The following is a 17,956-nucleotide window of genomic DNA, read 5'->3' as shown; positions in this document are numbered from 1 at the left end:
TTCCCAGAGGAAAACAGGTGAAAGGTTCTTGCGATGAGTCTTGGCAATCAGTTTTTGTTTGTGGCACATTGATCACAAGCAACAAAATAAAAAACAAACAAACACACAAGTGGGACAAAAACTGAAAAGCTTCTGTGCAGCAAAAGACATAATCAGCAAAATGAAAAGACAACTTATGAGATGAAAGAAAATATTTACAAATCATCTATCTGATAAGGGGTTAATATCCAAAAAAAGATGAAGTACTCCCATAATTCAGTAGCAATAAAACCCAGAGAATCTGACTTAAAAATGGGCAAAGGACCTCAATAGATATTGAAGTAGCTAGCAGGATACATGAAATGGTTCTCATCATCATTAATCATTAGGAAAATGCAAGTAAAGACCATGATGAGATATTTTATTACCTCTCGCCTATTAGAATGACTGTTATCAAAAAGACAAGAGATGGCCCTGGCCAGTTTGCCCAGTAGTAGAGCATTGGCCTGGCGTGCAGGAGTCCCGGGTTCGATTCCCAGCCAGGGCACACAGGAGAAGTGCCCATCTGCTTCTCCACCCTCCCCCTCTCCTTCCTCTCTGTCTCTCTCTTCCCCTCCCGCAGCCAAGGCTCCATTGGAGCAAAGTTGGCCCGGGCGCTGAGGATGGCTCTGTAGCCTCTGCCTCAGGCACTAGAATGGCTCTGGTTGCAACGGAGCAATGCCCCAGATGGGCAGAGCATCACCCCCTGGTGGGCATGCCGGGTAGATCCCGGTTGGGCGCATGCGGGAGTCTTTCTGACTGCCTCCCTGTTTCCAACTTCAGAAAAATACAAAAAAAAAAAAAAAAAAAAAAAAGACAAGAGATAACTGTTGGCAAGTACATGGAGGAAAGGTATCACTTGTGCACTGCTGGTGGAAATGTAAGTTGGTGCAGCCACTGTGGAAAACAGTATGGAGGTTCCTAAAATAAAAAATGGAACTACCTTATATTTCAACAATTCCACTTGTGACTATATATGTGAAGGAAATAAAAGTACAGTGCTGAAGAGATATCTGCACCCCTTTATTTGTGGCAATATTTTAAATTTATTTTTTTATTTTTTATTTTTTACAGAGACAGAGAGAGTCAGAGAGAGGGATAGACAGGGTCAGACAGACAGGAATAGAGAGATGAGAAGCATCAATCATTAGTTTTTCCTTGCGCATTGCAACACAGTAGTTGTTCATTGATTGCTTTCTCATATGTGCCTTGACCACGGGCCTTTAGCAGACCAAGGAACCCCTTGCTTGAGCCAGTGACCTTGGGTCCAAGCTGGTGAACTTTTGCTCAAACCAGATGAGCCCGCACTCAAGCTGGCGACCTCGGGGTCTCAAACCTGGGTACTCGACATCGCAGTCCAACGCTCTATCCACTGCGCCACTGCCTGGTCAGGCATGGCAGTATTATCTGTGATGTTCAAGACATGGAAACAGCCTAAGTGTAGATTGACAGATGAATGGATAAGAAATGTGATATCTATATGCTTAATGTATGTGATGTATATCCATGTGGGGTGTGTGTGTGTGTGTGTGTGTGTATGTGTGTGTGTGTGTGTGTGTGTGTGTGTGAGAGAGAGAGAGAGAGAGAGAGAGAGAGAGAGAGAATACTGTTCAGCCACAGAAATGAAAGAAATCCTTCCATTTCTGAGAACACGGATGGACCTTGAGGGGTTATGCTAAGTTAAGTAAATCAAACAGAGAAGGACAGATTCTGTATGACTTCACTTATGTGGACTCTAAACAAACCCAACTCATGGAAAAAGAAGTGAGATTTGGATTCCCAGAGACAGGATGAGTGGGCAGTTGGGTAAAGGTGTTCAAAAGGATAAACTTTCAGTTATAACTAAGTACTGGGGATGTTCTGTGCAGTGTGATGACTGAAGATCACACTGCTACATAGTATGTTTGAGAGTTATAAAGAGAGTCTTTTTTAAAAGTTATCATAACAGGAAAACTCATATTTATTAAGTATATGATGTAATGGATGCTAACTAAACTTATAGTAATCACTTCGCAATATAGGTATATCAGGCTATTATGCTGCACTGCCTAAACTTATACAATGTTGTGTGTCATTTATGTCAATAATACTGGGGTGGGAGGGATCACTTGAGTTGGGGGAATGGCAAAAAAGAAAAGAAAAAAAGAGAAACATTCTACAAGCACTGAACACATTTTTCTATTGGCTTAGATTTGACACCTTCCTTTACTGGCCATTTGGGCTGAGGGGATAGGTTCCTACTTCCTGTTGCACAGATCTCTGTCCATTTGCCTATGAAGTACCATGATTAATTTGATTTATTTTTATTTTATCATTCCAGCTGAATCCTTCAAGGAATTTGCTGAACTACTCAATGAAGTTGAAAATGAAAGGATGATGATGGTAGGTGACTAGCACTGGGCCTAGAGCCTAGATCAGTGTTGACATTGGGGAGTGTTCCTGTCTGCACTGGTCAGATGGATGCTCTGTTTTGGTTTCTGTCTCATGGCTGTCTGGCACTGGAAGGACATTTAGGAAATAGACCTGATTATTCTATCTTGTGGTCCTACCCTGAGAGTTTAGCCTCAGGTAGAGGAAATTAGTGTGGAGATCCTATTCCTGATCATTTCAGTGACAAATAGTTACAGGGGACATTAAACTGGACTGTTGAATATGTCTACCAAAATTGTGGTCTTTAGTGTTCTTAAGGAAATTAGCCTGGTATTTATGTCTCTGCTTCCAGAAATAATGGGGCTTTATTTCTATTTGATATAGGATTGTTTTATTTAGATCTATATGAAAATGTTTTTCCTTATACTTAAAGTCTAATTTAAAAAGAAATAATAGACTTTAATAGTTATAGCTATTTTTGTTTTACAGGAAGATTGAGTGGAAAGTGCAGAGAGATCTCATATACTTTCTTTCTCCCTCACCCCTTTCCACACACATTTCCCCTACTTTTAACATTTTACAAGTGTGGTACATTTGTTCCAATTCGTGAGCCAGTATTGATACAATATTATTAAGCAAAGTCTGTAGTTTACATGAGGCTTTACTTTTCCAGTTGAATATTTTATGGGTTTTGGCAAATGTGGAACGGCATGAATTCACCAATAGAGTATCTACAGATACAATGTTTTACAGACCGAAAACCGCCTGTGTCAACCTAGTCATCCTTTCTGCCTTCCCTTACATATGAGCCTCTGGCAAACACAATCTTTCCTTTTACTCTGTTTTGCCTTTTCTAGACTGTCATATAGTTGGAATCATGCAATGTGTCACCTTTCCACATTGGCTGCTTTCATTTAGCAATATGCATTTAAAGATCCTTCATGTCTTTTCATCTTCTCATGGCCCGATAGTTCATTTTCTTTCATCATTTATATATGTATTCCATGTATGGTTGTCCTACAGTTTGATTATCCTTTCACCTATTGGAAGAGGTCTTGGTCGCTTCTATTTTTTGCAGTTATGAATAAAGCTGCTATAAATTTGTGTGCAGATTTTGGTGTAAGTATGAATTTTCAACTCTTTTGGGTAAATCCTAAAGAGGTCAGTTGCTGGATTGTATGGTAAAAGTAAGTCTAGTTTTGTATGAAACTGCCAAACTATATTTCGGAATGACCGTACCATTTGTATCCCCATCCACAGTGGATGACGGTTCTTATTGCTCCACATGTTTGCCAGCGTTCGATGCTGTCAGTATTTTGGATTTTACCCATTTTAATAGGTGTATAGTGATAGCTCATTGCTGTGGCAATTTGCATTTTCCTAATGATGTCTAATGTGAAACATGTTTTGATGTACTTACTTGCTCTCTGTGAGGTGTCTATTTGGGTCTTTTGCTCATTTTTCCTTGGGTTATTAGAACTTTGTAGAGGACAACAAATAATCCTACCTTCTCGTTGTCTCATAAGATGACTCCCTATTGGTGGACCAGTTTTGTTAAGTCATAGGGAATAGTGGGTAGGGGGAGGTGGAAGTTGGTGGGTGGGGGATAAAGGGGGACTGAAAGAGAATTTACATATGATGTGGGGCAGATGGTGTTTTGTACACTTGAAACCTGTATGGTTTTGTGAACTAATATCCCAAAAAATTCAATATAGAAGACTGGATAAAGAAGATGTGGCACATATACACCATGGTATACTATTCAGCCATAAGAAATGATGACATCGGATCACTTACAACAAAATGGTGGGATTTTGATAACATTATACGGAATGAAATAAGAAAATCAGAAAAAAATAAGAACTGCAGGATTCCATACATTGGTGGGACATAAAAACAAGACTAAGAGACATGGACAAGAGTGTGGTGGTTACGGGGGGCGGGGGGAGGGAAGAAGGGAGAGGGGAAAGGGGTGGGGGAGGGGCACAAAGAAAACTAGATAGAAGGTGACGGAGGACAATCTGAATTTGGATGATGGGTATGCAACAGAATTTAATGACAAGATAACCTGGACATGTTTTCTTTGAATATATGTACCCTGATTTATTGATGTCACCCCATTAAAATAAAAATTTATTTATAAAAAAAAAATTCGCCTGACCAGGCAGTGGCACAGTGGATAGAGCATTGGACTGGGATGCAGAGGACCTAGGTTCGAGACCCCGAGGTCGCCAGCTTGAGCGCGGGCTCATCTGGTTTGAGAAAAAAAAAAAAAGCCCACCAGCTTGAACCCAAGGTCGCTGGCTCCAGCAAGGGGTTACTAGATCTGTTGAAAGCCCACGATCAAGGCACATATGAGAAAGCAATCAATGAACAACAAAGGTGTTGCAATGCGCAATGAAAAACTGATGATTGATGCTTCTCATCTCTCTCCATTCCTGTCTGTCTGTCTCTGTCTATCCCTCTCTCTGACTCACTCTCTGTCTCTGTGAAAAAAAAAGAAAGAAAAAAAATTCAATAAAAAAGTAAAATAAAATATTCTTTCTTAAAAACCCATTTATTCTATCACCAAGAGTTCTTTCATCTGTAATCATTGTTCCTTTGCAACATTGTGGTACTGGCTTCTCAGGATCCTGCCCTCATTTCATCTGGGTTTCTAGAGAGGTAGCGCTGAGAGCTGGGTGTGGCAGTTGGGCAGTGAGAGAGACTATTAGCCTCTAGTAATGGCTGTGGTACTAATTTACCTGTTGTCTTTAGACTAATCACTAATTTCTCTGAATCTCTATCTTTATATGTAAAATAAGGAAAATAATCTCCACCTCCCAAGGTTGTTGTAAATACTCTAAACGATGTTCTGAATGGGGAAGTGTTTTACTAATAGCAAAAAACACTGATGATATATGTTATTTCTGGTTATCTTTTGTTGTTCCCAAGATCCTGCTTGTGGAAATTTCCCTTAGGAATTTTCTTAATTCAAGAGATTTGCTTCTAAGGATTCTGAGAGACCAGTATGGACAGTTTCATTGGAGCCTGGTACAAGGCCCACTAGCTGATCCACACTCTACTAAATGTTGTTTCATTTTATTTTTCTGCCCGAAGAGTCTGTGGACTGCTGCCAGTGTTGCTCTCAGAGGCATTCACCACTGCCCCACTTCATTCAGACACCATCAGGAAGCTCAGCTGCACTTTTCTTCAGCCTGAGTTGTTTCTTGATTTCTTTTTTATTTACTGAGTTACAAAGCTCCAAGATACTGAAGTAGGATTCATCTTTTGAGATGTTTTTCTCACCCTTCTTGCTGACTCTTTGCCAAAGGACTGATTCATTTTCTTCTGTCTTTAATTATGTTGTGCCCTTTTGTCTTCAGAACTCTTCAATTATGTACTGAGCATTGGCTCCCCATTTCCCATTTAATTTCCGGAATGATGTGAAGGTTAGGCTCAATGTGGGCCTTTCACTGTGTGCCAGGGAGCCACTGCTGGCTGTACTGTCCCCACTTCCCGGAACTATGGTGAAAGGGCTCCCACAGCCCAGTATGGAGAATGTGGGAGGTGTTCATCAGCTTTTTATCCTTTCTGTTAGGAGAGACCGAAAGAAACTTTGGAGGGACAAGAAGGAAGATCAGCCTGAGCATATGACAATTGCATATGTTCTGGTCATTCTCAGAAATGAATTTAAATTGCAGCAGAAACTATGGATAAAAGAAATGAAGAAGAGCATCCTAGCTGTGATTTCTCAAATAGTACCCTAGAAGAGGTTGTAGTTCTCCAGAAGATGGCCTTTAAAAGTCTGAATAGCAGACTTGCTGTATGGTTAGAAATGACAGCCTGTGTGACTCGGAAGAGGACTGTATGGGCAGTATGCAAGGCTTGACTTTGTGGGCCGCCAAGAATAACATAAAGAAGCCCATGGTATTTAAAATAGTGTATCCTCTATACCTTCTTTTTGATAATTATACTGCTCACAAAAATTATGGGATATTTAAAAATGAATATAAAGTGATAAAATATCCCCTATTCTATAGGAAGGTAGTTGGAAGGCCTGATCTAGTGCTCTCTGTAATGCTTTAATACACTTCAAATTCTGAAGAAAGTGTTCTGGTTTTATGACATGCAGGACAGGACTGGAAACAACTTATCCTTGGAGTTATTGGGATGCTATTGCTGCTAACCTATTTGCCTCCCATGAAATGGTTTGTACTGGTGCAGTTGGCCTTTAAAGGTATTTTACCTTCCTTTTCTCTTTTTACCATACACCCTTCAGGCCACCTGTATGTTTCTGGACATGACTCTGGATATCTATCAGTTAAAATTTCTGATTTGACTACTGATAAAATTACAGAAAAATGCCCCTCGTGTTCCTTCTCTCATTTCTCTTAAAGCATTTGATTTAAGAGACCAACATAGGAAAAGGTAACAAAACCCAACAAGCCAACTCACTGGTTAACATTTTGCAGGACGGTGTATTATAAGGAAGTGCCCTAGTAACAAGGAATGTGGAACCTAAATTTTGCTCATCTTAAAATTGTTTTGTGTGTTTTTTCTTTTCTCTAGGTACACAATGCTAGCGATTTGCTGATCAAACCCCTGGAAAATTTTCGGAAGGAGCAAATAGGCTTCACCAAGGTATATTTTCTCTGTATGTGTAATATGTGTGTGTGTGTGTGTGTATATAAACATATATATGTTTATATACACACATATATATGCATATATGTGTGTGGTATATCTATGTTTATATGTTTATGTATGTATATATGTTTTATTTATATATAATAAATATATATTTTTTATAGCAGTTGAATAGTGGTTTGGCAACCACTTTTCAGTCTTCTGGGGTGAAAAGGTTTTGTCTCTATAAGAAAATTCATCATCATCATCCTCATCCAAAAGAAAAAGCAAGTTGGCTTCTGGCTGTGCTTCCAATTGGCTACGTATCTATGGACAAGATGCTTCTCCCTTTGGAATTTCAGGTTCTTCATCTGGTTAATGAGGAGCTTGCTAATAATAGCTCCTGTGTAAGGACTGCTTACTTCATACTGAGCACTGGGCTAGATGCTTTATATTCATTCTCTAATCACAACAACCCTGTGATGTTCTGGTATTATCAGCAGACACTTCAGAAGGTCTAGGTTTTTGTTTGTTTGTTTTTTTTGTTTTAGCGAGAGAGAAAGCAGGACAGACAGACAGGAAGGGAGAGAGACGGAAAACATCAAGTCTTTGTTGTGGCATTTTAGTTGTTCATTGATTACTTTCTCATATGTGCCTGGACTGGAGGGCTCTAGCGAAGCCAGTGACCCCTTGCTCAAGCCAGCGACCTTGGGCTACAAACCGGTGACCTTTGGGCTCAAGCCAGCAACCATTGGGTCATGTCTGCAATCCCATGCTCAAGCTGGATGAGCCTGTGCTCAAGCCAGTGACCTTAGGGTTTCGAACCTGGGCCCTCTGCATCCCATGCTGATGCTCCAGGTGCCACCACCTGGTCAGGCTAGTAATTCTTTATACAGGTTGGTTTCTGTGTCTTGATGGGGCCCAGACTGATAAACCCAGCACTGCTGCTAGACAGCTCTGACTTTATTGGTTGTGGGATGTGCTTTGTAGGTCCTTACATATACAGATATGCATTCTCATTTATACCTCAGAGCAGCCTTGTAAAGTGGAGGTTAACATCCCAGGTTTACAGATGAGGATGCCAAGATTCAGTGAGGTGTAATGTCCAAAGCACCCAACCAGGAAGTGGCAAAGCTTGGATTTGAATTAAATTCTTCTGGATGTAAGATTGGGGCTCATTTCACTTTATGAGAAATACCGCTTCTCTCTGGGCCTCAGTTTTCTCTTGTGCAAAACCAGAACCATGAGCAAATAACTCTTAATCAAATATTCTGTTTGTAATTATCAGGATAATTAACTCAATGTGCATCTATTGATTAGTAGAAATTGGCCTATCAGAATTTAGTGTGCTATAAATTAGTGGTTTTCAACCTTTTACACTTAGGGATCAGTGAAAATAGGAGAATTATTTTGGGAACTGCTAAGGCAGAAACTACCCTGAGAATAAGTGACTTTGACTAGGATTGTTGGGTCTATAATCCTCATAGAACATCAGAGTGGTTAACTCTTTCATGGACCTTCATGAAATTTCTGGTGGACCAGTCCGCAGACTTGTGATTGAAAAACACTGTTGTAAAGGTAAAATATGCCTTAGATTCTGAGAATAGTATAAAAAAATGAAAAAATGTTTCATGAATATTTTATATTGATAACATGTTGAAATGATACTATTTTGGACATATTGGGATATATAAAGTATATTATTGGGAATTGATTTTATTTCCTTTTCTGGGAGGATTTTTATAATTAAATTTATTGAGGTAATACTAAACAAAATAAGTGAGGCAGAAAAAGTTAAGACTCATGATTTCAGTCATATGTTAGATATACAACAAAAATCTTTTTCCTTTTTTAATGTGACTACTCATGACTTTTAAATTCTATGTGTGTACTGCGTTATACTATTTCTATTTGATGGCATTGAACTAGACAAAGTAGTTAATTACCTTTTCGAGAGAGCAGTTGTAATTTCATGGTCTCTCTGGGGCCGGGGCCAGAATCAACAGAGGTCAGCACTGAGGAAAATTTATGAAAAAAATTTCATATACACATAAGTATAGGATTAATTAAGTTAGTCAACATATATAAAGTTCTTAGGAAAGTACCTTTAAAAATAGTTTCTGGCCTGACCTGTGGTGGCGCAGTGGATAAAGCGTCGACCTGGAAATGCTGAGGTCGCCGGTTCAAAACCCTGGGCTTGCCTGGTCAAGGCACATATGGGAGTTGATGCTTCCAGCTCCTCCCCCCTCTCTCTCTGTCTCTCTCTCTCTCCTCTCTAAAATGAATAAAAAAATTAAAAAAAATATATTTTCTGTCATTGTCATCATCACCATCATCACCATCACCATTGGCAACAAAATAGGGAGAGTAGAGTGTTCCCAGTGGAATTTTCCAGTTGCTGATGGATTTACTCTGATTTATAAGTCAAAAGAAGAGAAGTTAATGAATGGGGCAAAACGAGACAGTAGGGGCAATGTCTCTTTCCGGGGTGACTGCTGATTTATGTTGAGGTTTCCTGTTACTAGGCCTTCAGATCTGTGCCTGTGGCACTGCAGGATGTAGGACATGACTTTTTGTCTAGATAGTTTTAAAAAAGATACAAAATAACAAAGTGCTAGGAACTGAGAGGACTCATGTTAAAAATAAACTTACCTCATTTTTCAAACAGGATTAACCTTTTCAAATGACACTGATATACTACCTCTTGAAATAATAAACATTTTGTGTGAAATTTGTGGGAAAGCAATGGGCCAAGTATGGAGGGGAGTGACTTGTGATACTCAAATAATATTTTTCTATTGTGGCTAGATTTTGAGCTGTTGGTCAGAGGTGGTTTTGCTAGTGAAAGCAAGTTTCTCTGTTTGCAGAGCCAATCTGCTGGCCAACAAACTCTTTTGTCAGTTCTACTTTGGTGACTGAGTCCCAGTAGACAGGGTCTCTCAAGTAATCAAAATTTCAGGAGGCTATTTTCTGCCTGAGTCATTTCACAGTGATTACCAGTTCCTATCAGGTTGACCACTGATGCCTTGGACACTAATTTTGGTTATGTAATAGTTTTCTGAATGGCCGTCAGATGATTGGCTTCCCAAGCACTATGGCAGTTCGCAGGTATCATGTCCACAATCATCTCCATTGGAGGTTTCCCCATAGGGAAAACTTTAGTTTCCCTTGAATCTGTTAATATGATGGACTTTTGGAGCAATATTTATTTTAAAATAGGACTATTGTTTAAAAAAATATCAAACTACCTCTATGCTAAAACCTGATAGCTCTGCCTTTCCAACTTATTTATTTACTTATTTGTTTGCTTGTTTGTTTTCACAGAGACAGAGTCAGAGAGAGGAACAGACAGGGACAGACAGGCAGGAAGGGAGAGAGATGAGAAGCATCATATCTTCATTGCAGCACCTTAGTTGTTCAATGATTGCTTTCTTGTATATGCCTTGACCAGTGGGACTACAGCAGAGCAATTGACCCCTTGCTCAAGCCAGTGACGTTTGGGCCCAAGCCAGTGACCATGGGGTCATGTCTATAATCCCATGCTCAAGCCAGTGACCCTGTGCTCAAGCTGGTGAGCCCACGCTAAAGCTGGCAACCTCAGGGTTTTGAACCCAGGTCCTCCTTGTCCCAATCCAATGCTCTATCCACTGTGCTACCACCTTGTCAGACTCTACCTTTCAACCTCTGTATGGCAAATTGGATATTTATGCCATTAGATATCATTTATTTTCTTTTAACTTTACTGTGTAACATACAGTTTCATCAGTCTACTTGTATTTTACTACCATTAAGTTTTGAAGCAAATGATGCTTAGTGTTTGTATTCTAAAAGTTTAAATTATATATAACACACATATACATATAATTCTATATGAAATGTTATAATAAGATATGTAAAAAAAACTCAACAGTCTCCAGCTTGCTGTACTCCTTGCAGATGTTCATTTTTAACCATTTTTGTTTGTAATTATTTTGATGGTTACTTTTATATTTTTTATTAATTTTAATGGGGTGACATTGATAAATCAGGGTACATATGTTCAGAGAAAACATCTCCAGATTATTTATTTTTATTTTTATTTTTTGGTATTTTTCTGAAGCTAGAAACGGGGAGAGAGAGTCAGACAGACTCCCGCATGCGCCCGACCGGGATCCACCCGGCACGCCCACCAGGGGGCGTCGCCCTGCCCACCAGGGGTCGATGCTCTGCCCATCCAGGGCATCGCTCTGTGGTGACCAGAGCCACTCCAGTGCCTGGGGCAGAGGCCAAGGAGCCATCCCCAGTGCCCCGGCCATCTTTTGCTCCAATGGAGCCTTGGCTACGGGAGGGGAAGAGAGAGACAGAGAGGAAGGAGAGGGGGAGGGGTGGAGAAGCAGATGGGCGCCTCTCCTGTGTGCCCTGGCCGGGAATCGAACCTGGGACTGCTGCACACCAAGCCGACGCTCTACCACTGAGCCAACCGGCCAGGGCCTCCAGATTATTTTGACATTTGACTTATGTTGCATATCCCTCACCCAAAGTCAAATTGTCTTCTGTCACCTTCTATCTGGTTTTCTTTGTGCCCCTCCCCTCCCCCCACCCTCTCTCTCTCCTTCTTCCCCCACCCCTCATAACCACCACCCTCTTGTCCATGTCTCTGAGTCTCGTTTTTATGTCCCATCTATGTATGGAATCATATAGTTCTTAGTTTTTTCTGATTTACTTATTTACTCAGTATAATGTTATGAAGGTCCATCCATGTTATTGTAAATGATCTGATGTCATCATTTCTTATGGCTGAGTAGTATTCCATAGTATATATGTACCACTGCTTTTTAATCCACTCGTCCACTGACGGACACTTGGGCTGTTTCCAGATCTTCACTATTGTGAACTTTCATATTTTTGAAAAAATGTGCTTACATTGTTATTTCTTGTTTTATCAATTTTAGAAGTTATCTCTTCAAAGTATGAATATAGGAGATCATTGCTCATTATTTCCTCTTTCCCTCTTCTTCCATTTTTGATAATTACAGCATTCTTTTAGTTCTTCTATTGCTTACCTTTGTTACTGTAAATAATAAATATAAACCCCTATGTAAATAATAAATATAAAGCCCTATTTCTTACTCCATCAAATTTTGACTGTAGCTTTTTAAAATGAAGATATTATTAGTACCTCTGTCTTTCTTTACTAACTTTTGACCTTGAACTCCTGTCAGCTATATCTTCACATTTTACTGTTAGGGTTGATAACATTACTTTCCTAGCCTAAAACCTTAATTAACTTTTTTTTTAAGAGAGAGACAGACAGACAAGGATAGACAGACAGGAAGGGAAAGAGATGAAAGCATCAACACACAGTTGTGGCACTTGAGTTGTTCATTGATTGCTCTCATATGTGCCTTGACTGGGGGACTCCAGTTGAGCCACTGACCCCTTGCTCAAGCCAGCGATCTTGGGCTTCGAGCCAGTGAGCTTTGAGCTCAAGGCAGCGACCATGGGATCATGTCTATGACCCCATGCTCCAGCCAGCAACTCTATGCCCAAGCTGGTGAGCCTGTGCTCAGGGCTATGAGCCTGTGCTCAAGCCAGTGACGTTGGCATTTCAAACCTGGGTCCTCAGATCCCAGTCCAATGTTCTATCCACTGTGCCACTGCCTCTTCAGGTGAAGCTTGTTGGTGGTTGTTATTAGGCTTATTTTACAGTGCCAAAAGCAAGTGACAAATTCAGTATTTGAACTCATTTCTTAGCTCTGAGTCCATGCACTTTGACCTTTCTTATATTGGGTTAATATAAGTATTTAGTTTTTTTTTAAAGTATTTAGTTTTGATGACTAAAGTAGATCAAGGATGATCTTCCTCTTTGCCTTTTTTCCTAATTTCTGGTCCTCTAGGTTTAAAGCTCCTTGTACACCTACTCTAAACTCCTTTTTGGTTAACTCCTTCTAATCCTCTCAACTATCAAACTTCCCAGCATATGCAAATTTAGTGAGTCATTTCCCATTTGTATATTTTAGTTATCACTTGATTAACAGAACACTTTCCATCACTATTTCCCTTCTTACCACCATGTGACCCTCCATCCCCAAGGTCAAGAGAGGACAAATAAAGCTCAGTCCGTCTCTGTTCATAATGGGTCTTTCATCCTGCAGTGCAGAATGTTGGGCTGTCCACTGGAAACTGCTAAATAAAGACTCAGTCATTCTCCTTAGACACATGACGGAGAACATTTGTACCTTTTGATTCATATTTTTGGGGTCTTGTCAGAGTTGCCACAGTATGATGTTTTCAGTTCTCTTTCAAGGATGCCCTTGCTAGAAAGGAACAGCCACTGAATCGAGCCTTTGTGTGGCTCTGGTGGGACCAGGGCCAGACTGTTTAACACATCTGAAGATGTATTTGGCCCACTTTTTGGAGAGTTGGTGTTCTTGTGAAAGCTATGATATAGTGTGTTCTCAGCCAATAGATGCCAGGCAAGAAAGCATTGGCAACAAGACATGGGGTTGTCAGTCTTGTTGCTGTTTCTTCTCCACCAACAGAGATTATAGAAAGAAGTTTATGAAAAAGACCTGTTTTGGAGTTAAATGGGGTTGAAAAAATACAAACTATGGAGCAAGGCACATACCTGAAAGGGTAAATGAAGTCAAAGGTATTAGACTGCCCTGCATTCCAAAGTCCAGTGCATGCCCTGAAAGAGAAGAGTCCTACAAGAGTCAAGCTTTGTGACAATAATCCATGAATGATTTTTAAGCCAACATTAAATATTTTACAAGGCTTATAATAACAGTCACTACCTACGAGGTACTTGCTATATGTTATCACGCTAAGCATTATTATTCATATCCTACTGATGAGAAAGTCAAGACTCAAAATGGCCAAATAACCTGTCCAATTACACATACAAGATACCTAATATCAAGTTAATAACAGAAGAAGCCTTCAACCATATTTTTGTTTCTCCAGAAACTGTATACTTTCTAGTACACTGTACTCAGGACCTAGCTTTGTGGGGTTGCTATGGAAGAACTGAGAAAAAAACAACAACAACTCTTTAATAGTGCCTATCAACCATTGAGTGAATAAATACATTGTGATAAATTCATATTACTTTACAACTATGACAGCAAGTGAACTAGAATTGCAGTTGACCACAACATGGATGACTATAACAAATACAGGAGGTGGACAAAAGTAGTTTAATAATAATAACTACATTAATTAACAAATAAGTAATAATACAAGAATAAACTGTAGTTCATGTACTCACAAGTATAAACCTACATTTGCCCACCTCTAATAGTTCAAGGGGGGGAAAAAGCCAGTCATAAAAGCAGTTGTAACTGTTGTATGAGCCCATTTCTATAAAGTTCAAAAACTAAGTGATGGTGTTAAAAGCCAGAATAGAGTGATATTAGAGGAATGATGACATGAGAGATCCCTTTGGTTCCTCCCCTTGAAGTTTCAACAGTTTGAATATCTGTAACTCAATAAAGGATTCCTTGCAAAACACACAAACATGCTTGAAAATTCTGTATATTGAAGCATCTAAAGGTGGACAAGTGGGAGCAAAATGAGGAGTAGAGAAGAGAGAAGGGCTGAGAGGAGATACGGACACAGCCCTGGAGTTTGGAGTTCATGGTGGGGTTCAACCCAGAGAGGGAAGGAATTCGGTTGTAGTTGGTACTCCTGGTTGTAGCTGCTACTCCCTTCAGCTTGGAAGAGCAAAGAGATTTGGTGGGCATTCCTGTAGGACCAAGTAGTACAAGCTGCGGCTGAGCCCAGAGTCTTGGAACAGGATGGAGGTGCAGCTGTGGTTGGTAGTTGGCATTCCAGGCAGAGAAACAAAGCCACAGTGTTCTGCCACCCCATAGCCTCCCAAGTTCACCTCCCTTCACCCTTGGTGTTGGGTTGTGGAGCACATTATGCAAAAACCTGAGAACTGGTAATACAGAATCACTTTTTTCCCTGAGCAAAGAATGCATTCTATGACCAGTCCTGGGATTGAGATGCAAAGGGGACCCTGCAGAGTTCCATCATTGCCATTACCAAAGGGACAAAACAGCAAAAAACCCTGGTGATTCCCCAAGCCCATCCACCCCCATGCATCATGGCTACACTGATGGCAGCATCTGGCTGTGGAGGACAGCACTGGAATTTCACAGAACTAAAAAACTTGTGATACAGCACCACCTACTGGAAAAAATAGAAAGATCTTTTCTTATGAATCTACTAGAGAAGTGCTACTCATACATTGATGCCTGGATAGAGAAGGAATCCATCAAATAACATGAATAACCAAGGTAGTGAGGCAGCTTAGAAAGAAAATGAAAAATCTCCATAAAAAAGGAAATATGTGCTGTAAAGACAGAGAATTCAAGATTGCAGTTCTGAAAATACTCAACAAAATGTGAAAGATATGGACTGGCAATTTAAGCTCAGAAAACAAATAAAAAAAAACCCCCAAACAATTACTTTACTAAAATTAATAAATAAACATTAAAAAAACATACCCACAAGTACTTTACCAAAGAGATTGAATCTTTTTAAAGAAGAACCAACCAAATTCTAGAAATGAAGAAGTCAATAAAAGAGTTCAAGAATGAACTAGCAAGCATAGGAAATAGAGTGGACCAGATTGAGGAGAGGATTCGTGATAGCGAAGATAGAAGTCTAGATGATGCAGAGGGTAGAAGAGAGAGACTTGAGCATTCATAAAAAAATGAAAGAAGTCTACGAGAACTATCTGAATCCATCAGAAAGAGCAATATAAGAACAATAGGTATATTAGAAGAAGAGACGGAGAAAGGAATGGAGAGCCTATTCAAACAAATAGTTGATGAGTACGCCCGCCCCAAACCTATGGAAAGAACTATATCCTCTAATCCAAGATGAAAACAGAACACTTACTTACCTCAATCCAAAGAGGCCTTCTTCATTGACACATTGTATTAAAACTATCAAAAATTAATGACAAAGAAAAATACTCAATGCAGGCATGAAAAAGAAGAAAGTAACCTAAAAGAAAAGCCCCAAAGGATATCATCAGACTTTTTAGCAGAAACTCTACAAGCCAGAAAAGAGTGCAACCAAATATTCAACAACTGAGAGAGAAATTCCCAGCTAAGAATAATAAATCCAGTAAATTTATCCTTTAAATATGAAGGAGAAATAAAGATGCCCCCCCCCCCGGACATACAGAAGCTGTTGGAATTTATTACCAGAAAACCTCCACTTCAGGAAATACTCAAGAGAGTTAATCTACCTGAAACAAAGAACAAAAGGTCACAAAATTGAGAGTAAGATCACCAACAAACTTACAATATAAACAGGGATAATTTGTGACCACTTGTAGGATACACCAAAGAATGAGAAGATGCAAGTAAATAAAATGCAGACTATAGAATAAATAAATGAAATGGTATAGGCACAATAGAGATTTATTAAAGACAAAATAATTTTAAATGGCTATATGTTAATGCATTTGAAAAAAAGTGAAGAATTAACTTTCTAGAAAAATATAAAAAGCCACAATTTGGCATAAGCTGAAAATGGAGAATCAAGACAAAAACATGTTAAAGAAATTGAAATGGAAGTCAAAGGCCTCTTTCCTTCACTACGCCACAGAAATGATCCCAGTTGGCTTTACCAGTGAGTTGTACCAAACATTTAAGGGGACAATTAATTTTTATTGATATACAAATTGTTCCAGAGCCTATGAAAAGAGCAAAAGCTACCAGGACAATTTATAGTACTACAATTTTGATAGCATAATGAAATTAATTAAATCATAAAAAACAAAGGCTCCTTTTACTTATGAACATATAGATGAACTCTAATAAATGAAATTAAAAATGAATTAAATGGAGAGATATTCCATATTCATGGATGGATAAGAAGATTCAATAATGTCAAGATGTCAATTCTTCGTTACTTATTTCACATATTCACTCTATCAAAATCCTAGGAAATTATTTCGTAGATGTAAGCAAAATTAATTTAAATTTTACATGGAGAAGCAAATATCCATCAATCAATGAATTCATAAAGAAAATGTGTACCTATACAATCAAATATTACTCAGCATAAAAGGGAAGGAAGTACTGATATGTAGGTGAATCTTGAAAACATGTTAATTGTAAGAAGACATTCACAGAAGGCCACATAGTGTGTGATTCCAGTTCTATGAAATGTCCAGAATAGACAAATCCTTAGGGACAGGACATTAATTATGGTTTCTTGAAACAGGGAGTGGGAAATGGGGGAACGGCTACTAATAGGTACAGGGTTTCTTTTTGAGATGATGGAAATAATCTGGAATTAGATAGCAGTGGTGGTTGCACAACTTTGTAAGTGTACTAAAAATGCTTGAATTGTCCCATTTAAAGAGGTGAATTTTATGATATGTGAATTATATCTCATAGTTTTTATTTTAATACAATGGAAGTGGAGGAGAAAGTAACCCACAGAAGTCACTGACATATTTTTGTCTGTGTGCTTTCTGCGAACAACAGCCACTTTAAATAGGTTCAGCAGCTGGAAGGACAGGTTGCCTCACCCATCTTTTGTGTGAAAATCTATGTCCTGTGTTTTGGAATCTGAGTTGGGGCTTGGGCTATAGACCTACTTGAGTTTTAGTTACAAGGTTCCCTGATTACTTAGAAGCCACCCATGTGTAATTTCTCCAGTGATTACCTGATTCTGTTGTACTACGTGGAATGAATCAGATAGATATGTATATTATGTGTCCTTGGACTAATGAGTTCACCTTTTTTTGAACTTTAATCTCTCTTACAATATCTACTCGGTGGTGTGAAAACTAAATGAGATAATGAATGAATTTTAAGTACCTAGTACATTTCCAGCCTGACATAGGTGTCAGATATAGTGGTAGTTTCCTCTCTACTTCTTTCTCTATGGTGAAAGCCCATTCCTTACAGGCCAGAGGTCACTCAGCTTTGTCCTGGCTTCTTGCCTAGCA

The 17,956-nt window shown here is 39.2% G+C and overlaps 1 protein-coding gene across 1 annotated transcript in view; it reads left to right on the top strand.

Moving 5' to 3' along the window:
- OPHN1 (oligophrenin 1) overlaps nucleotides 1-17,956 on the top strand; it is a 332,026-nt gene that overhangs the window by 113,245 nt on the left and 200,825 nt on the right. Inside the window, exons 4-5 of the mRNA XM_066248964.1 lie at nucleotides 2,339-2,400; nucleotides 6,940-7,011. Of these exons, the coding sequence (XP_066105061.1) occupies nucleotides 2,339-2,400; nucleotides 6,940-7,011 (134 nt within the window). The remainder of the gene's footprint in view (nucleotides 1-2,338; nucleotides 2,401-6,939; nucleotides 7,012-17,956) is intronic.

Source organism: Saccopteryx bilineata, chromosome X (genome assembly GCF_036850765.1).
Source record: "Saccopteryx bilineata isolate mSacBil1 chromosome X, mSacBil1_pri_phased_curated, whole genome shotgun sequence".
NCBI classification, from domain to species: domain Eukaryota; kingdom Metazoa; phylum Chordata; class Mammalia; order Chiroptera; family Emballonuridae; genus Saccopteryx; species Saccopteryx bilineata.
This window is presented reverse-complemented; position numbering and strand designations above follow the sequence as displayed.